The 5,000-nt window shown below is 50.0% G+C and overlaps 1 protein-coding gene across 1 annotated transcript in view; it reads right to left on the reverse strand.

The window, feature by feature from the left end:
* The window catches only part of nfia (nuclear factor I/A), a 173,334-nt gene that overhangs the window by 50,887 nt on the left and 117,447 nt on the right, over positions 1-5,000 (reverse strand). Inside the window, 1 exon segment of the mRNA XM_061238709.1 lies at positions 3,267-3,332. Coding sequence (XP_061094693.1) covers positions 3,267-3,332 — 66 coding nt within the window.

Below are 5,000 nucleotides of genomic sequence, written 5' to 3' on the forward strand. Positions count from 1 at the left end.
ATCGCGTTAAATACTCTGTATTACAGTACAGTAATACAGTCAGCGTATTTAGCTGCGGGGTAAACGTAGCCGGTGTGGCAGAACGGTGTTAAAGGAGGGAGACGGGGCTGCCAGGCCTGCCCCGGGTGGGCAGAGGCCCTAATCCCGCCGCCGCGGAACAGCCAGACGACAGATGGAGTTAGCGTATTAAAAAAAATAATAATAAATGAGATAAATAAATAAAAAAATACAATCACACAGGCATTTATGGGGCGATTATGTGCGCGTTCGCTTGGGAGGGAGGGAGGGGACGAGTGACCTTCAGCTGAGCTGCCGGAGAGAGCCGGGAGGAGTCGACGGGATCAGCCGCATATGTGAGAGGGAGAGACGAACCGCCAACCCGTCTGCCTGCCTGTCTTCCACCAACCTCAACCCGTTAAGAGAGCGGGCCTTTTTTGTTACGTTTTTTTAAATTTTTTCCAAAGTCAGTGTTCTATAACTCCAGCAGCGATTGTGACATCAGCATTAGAATGTTCAGCCGAGAACATTCTAATCGCACATTTGTGATTAGAATGTTCAGGTAATCACATTCTAATCGCACGTTTGTGATTAGAATGTTCAGGTAATCACATTCTAATTGCACGTTTGTGATTAGAATGTTCAGGTAATCACATTCTAATCGCACGTTTGTGATAAGAATGTTCAGTTGAGAACATTCGAATCGTAGGTCTGTGACCTCGCACCTGAAAGGGTTACTTGGAGTGTGTGTGTGTGTGTGTGTGTGCGGGAGGGAAAGCCACTTTCACGGGACAGGAAGCAATAGCTTCGACTGTGCCAGGCAGTAAAGCCCTGTCACAGTGTCGGGAGGGGAGCTGCCCAGTAGCTTTGGCCTGTTACTGAAACAGTGTTTGCTCCAGTGTTAAAGGGGCCAACCTGTGACCTAGCTGGCACCCGCCAGCCTATCATATGCCCTCTGAAGCACGTCCAACCCGCCGGCCAGAAAGTGACTGGCACTGGTGAGCCATTTTTATAAACAGCGGTTGTAACGTTTACAAAGCGGTCCATCGCTTTGGCTGAACACTCCCGCTCTGCCTCCTAGCAGATAGATCCACATCCAACGTTCGCTCTTCCTAACGCGTCGCTAGCGAACCCTTGCGTTTCCCAGCGGCCCTTGCGTTTCCCAGCGGCCCTTGCGTTTCCCAGCGACCCTCGCGTTTCCCAGCGGCCCTTGCGTTTCCCAGCGACCCTCGCGTTTCCTAGCGCGCGACGTAGCGTAGCGGCACGCTAACGGCAGGTACGGTGACACCAGCCTGGAAGCAGAGAGGACGTGAGCGTTCTGCAGGTCACTAACATCCCACACAGCCCGCTCCCAGGCTAAAGGCTACGCTAGCCCGGCGCTACCCGCCCGGGAAACCGCGCGCGCACAAGCCTGCCAACGTTTCGGCGGCGGCGGCCCCTGGTGCGATTAGATACCGGAGGGTAAAGCCGGCTTTTTTCCCACGCTGGCAACGCGCCAGGCCGCTTAATGTGAAATGGGCCATATCTGCGAAAATGTAGAAAGCCGTAATGCTGTGGTTATAAACTAACAAAGCAAGACAAATCTATATTACAGAGGAGCTTTTCAATCACGCGACGCTTGCAAACGCTCTACGTAATGATTCTTTTTTGTTTTTTTTTTTACTTTTCTCCACGTGGCTCTCGTGTGTGTGTGTGAGTGTGTGTATGGGACACACACACACACACACGCGCGTCTTCCTCATCTCCTCGTCTTCGTTTCTCCCGCCGTTTGACGGCAGATCCGCTCCAGACCGCGGCGGCAGGGCTCCTGGCTGAAGCTCAGAGCTCAGAGCCGCCTCCCGCTGATGTACCGCCGGGTTTATGCAAACACCTCGAGCGGGCGAGGACGGATAAATCACCCGAGCTGAAGGGCTCCTAACCGGGGAGGGAGCGCTCTAACCCAGCCCCCCCCCCCGTCTCCAGCGTCTCGTCCGCCCGTGCGCAGGGACGGGGGCTCCTAACCGGGGAAGGAGCGCTCTAAGCCAGGCCCCCCCCCCCCCCTTCCAGCGTCTCCAGCGTCTCGTCCAGACACGGCGTTTGAGGATTGGCCCGCACATATCTAATACATCACAGGAGCCTTTGATACAGTGGGCTGCGTGATGAAGGAGACGGCAGGTAGCAGTGAGGGGCTCAGCCACTGGGCCTCTCCATCGACACAGGGTTTAGTGAGTGTGTGTGTGTGTGTGTGTGTTTCCCTGTCGCTCACACACACACACACACACACACACACACAGAGGCATGCACACGCACGCACACACACACACTCACACACACACACACACACAGAGGCACGCACAGACACACACATATACATGCATGCAGACACACACACAGGAATGCACGCACACACACACACACACATACAGAGGCATGCACAGACACACACGCACACGCACACGTACACACATGCATGTGCGTGCACACACACACACACAGGCGCGCACACACACGCACACACACACACAGCTCTCGGACACAATCCTCTTAGAGTAATCACTTCACTCAGGCTTACAGAGGCAGAACGTTCACACCGAGCGTTTTTACTCAAACGCTCAGAAAGGCTTTTACACCTGCGAGAAGGACCAACACGTGCTCCGGAGCATGCCTGCATGGTCCACGCACGTATGAACGATTTCAGCTTAACTCCAGCCCGTTTATGCTCCGTGCTGCAGAGATAGGCTACTCCAGTCCTGCAGGGCATGTGTCTGCCAGCTGCTGTTACCTTTCAACTGAAATCTGATTTATACCCTGTGCACCCGGTGGGGTGGGGTGGGGTGGGGGGGGTGACGCTGCAGTCTACGCACAACAACACTGAGGGCGCTCAGGCCTACAGAGCTGGTGGTTCTTCTGCAGGAGTGAATCTCATCCCCGCTTCAAGCAACAGCAGAAGCTTTGCATTTATTAAGCCTTTCAAGGGTGAGGTCACAAACGTGTGATCGTAATGTTCTTAGCTAATGCCGATTGACTGGAATGTTCTTAACTGAACATTCTAATGCCGATTGACTGGAATGTTCTTAACTGAACATTCTAATGCCGATTGATTAGAATGTTCTTAGCTGAACATTCTTAACTGAACATTCTAATGCTGATTGACTGGAATGTTCTTAACTGAACATTCTAAGGCTGATGTCACAATCACTACCGTGGGGGTACTGTGGGGCAACAGAGGGCTACAAAATGGCCGTCACAAAAAACTTGGTTTAGGAAGCAGCGAGTGGAATCAAACTCACCATTTTCTGGCTGGTCCTTGATGTCAGCGTCACTGGGCTGGTTCGGGCTGTCAGACTGTCCTGTGTCTGTAAAGGAGACAGAGGGGCACGCTCAGCGGTGTGTACCATAGACCGGAGAACAAATATGGACCAAGCGCCGGTTACATCACCCGCTGACTATCCACGAGCCAGAGACTGCACAGTAGGGCTGCTGAATGTGGCTCAACCACTAAGTGTATGAGAGAGTGAACCGGCACTAACGCTGGCCCCGATTCATCCACAAAGTATTACTGTAAACCCCTAATAACACAATAACATGAAGAAAATCGGCACTACATGAGACATTACATGAAGAACAAACACTGATTGCGACTACATTTTCCTGTGGGAAAGAGTGATTGAGTTAGTGTTTTTACAGCACTGTTACCGTTGACTTTTCATTTAAAGGGTGGCTGAAACACCTACACTGGAGCCCTCCCCAAAAGTCCCCCGCACCCCGTTTTCCACAAACACGATCTGTAGTACGCACGGTAAACTGGTCTCACTCAGTGCCCAGTGGGATTCAGCGTAACCCCAGCAAGTCACTATGCAGGTGTGGGCTTGGTTAGTACTGGGATGGGAGACCTCCTGGGAAAACTAAGTTGCGGCTGGAGGTGGTGTTGATGCTACACATTGGTTGGCGGTTGAGGCGAGTTTCCCCCTCATCACTCTAAAGCGCTGTACGAGTATGAGGAAAAGCGCTGTATAAACGCAATGAATTATTATAAATTATGATTATTAATAGTCACGATGCAGCAGTGTGACCGCACAGAGTCCAGAGGCACTCGTGCACTGGCCGTTTCAGGTGAAACCCAAGCCGCGCCAGGATCGATAGCGGTGGACTATCTCGCCGCGCTCAGACAGTATCCAGGCAGGCTCACCGGCTCCCGGCCGGGAGATACTGCGCTTCAGACACACCTCACAGCTTACACCCTCTCCCCCATCCTCTAAACCGCCACTTCACAGACTGTAGCTTTACAGACCTTATCCTCCAACATGGCTACTTAAATACCGCGATTTAACTGCGACTTTTTAACGCCGTGCTTTCGAGACCTGAACCTCAACAGCCCTTTAAAAAAAGTAATAGAAAAATAAATTAAATCTAAATATGAGGCTAATGTACGTGTTAAGACAGAATTATTTTTGGGTTTTTTTGCAGTGTAGTTTTACTGCAGTTTTAAGGCCACACTCTCGCTCCCTCCCCCACCCCTCACCCCCCCCCCCTCTCAGGTCAGAGACTCGAACACCAACCTCAGTGAGCTCCATAATGTTTGGGACAAAGATTTTTTTTCATGATCCAGCTTCTGTACTTCCTGAAACAGGATATGGATTTTTAAAAAATGTTGTAATTTCTGCACTGTGAACGTAACAAAACCCTGAAATAGAAGCTGAGAATCATCACTTTAACTACACTACAAAATGTTTGACTACAAATATAAAAACTGTGGATCAGCCAACAGAGGCATATCAAGAAGAAAACTCACTGGATATAAAAGCAAGTTTGCAATAGTCCTTCACGGCAAAAAAACAAACAAATACTATATATATATATATTAAAAAAAAAAATTAAAAAAAAAAGTAATTTAGTCTTAAATTGAGACTTATTGGGACTCATATTTCTTTTGCATTTTTGCTTAATACGAGGAAAGTATTGCCAATGGAATAAGAAAATTTCACTTGTCAAGCAAATCTCATCTCAAGATCTAAAGTCTCATT

The sequence above is a fragment of the Conger conger genome, chromosome 4 (assembly GCF_963514075.1).
Source record: "Conger conger chromosome 4, fConCon1.1, whole genome shotgun sequence".
In the NCBI taxonomy this organism is placed as follows: Eukaryota; Metazoa; Chordata; class Actinopteri; order Anguilliformes; family Congridae; genus Conger; species Conger conger.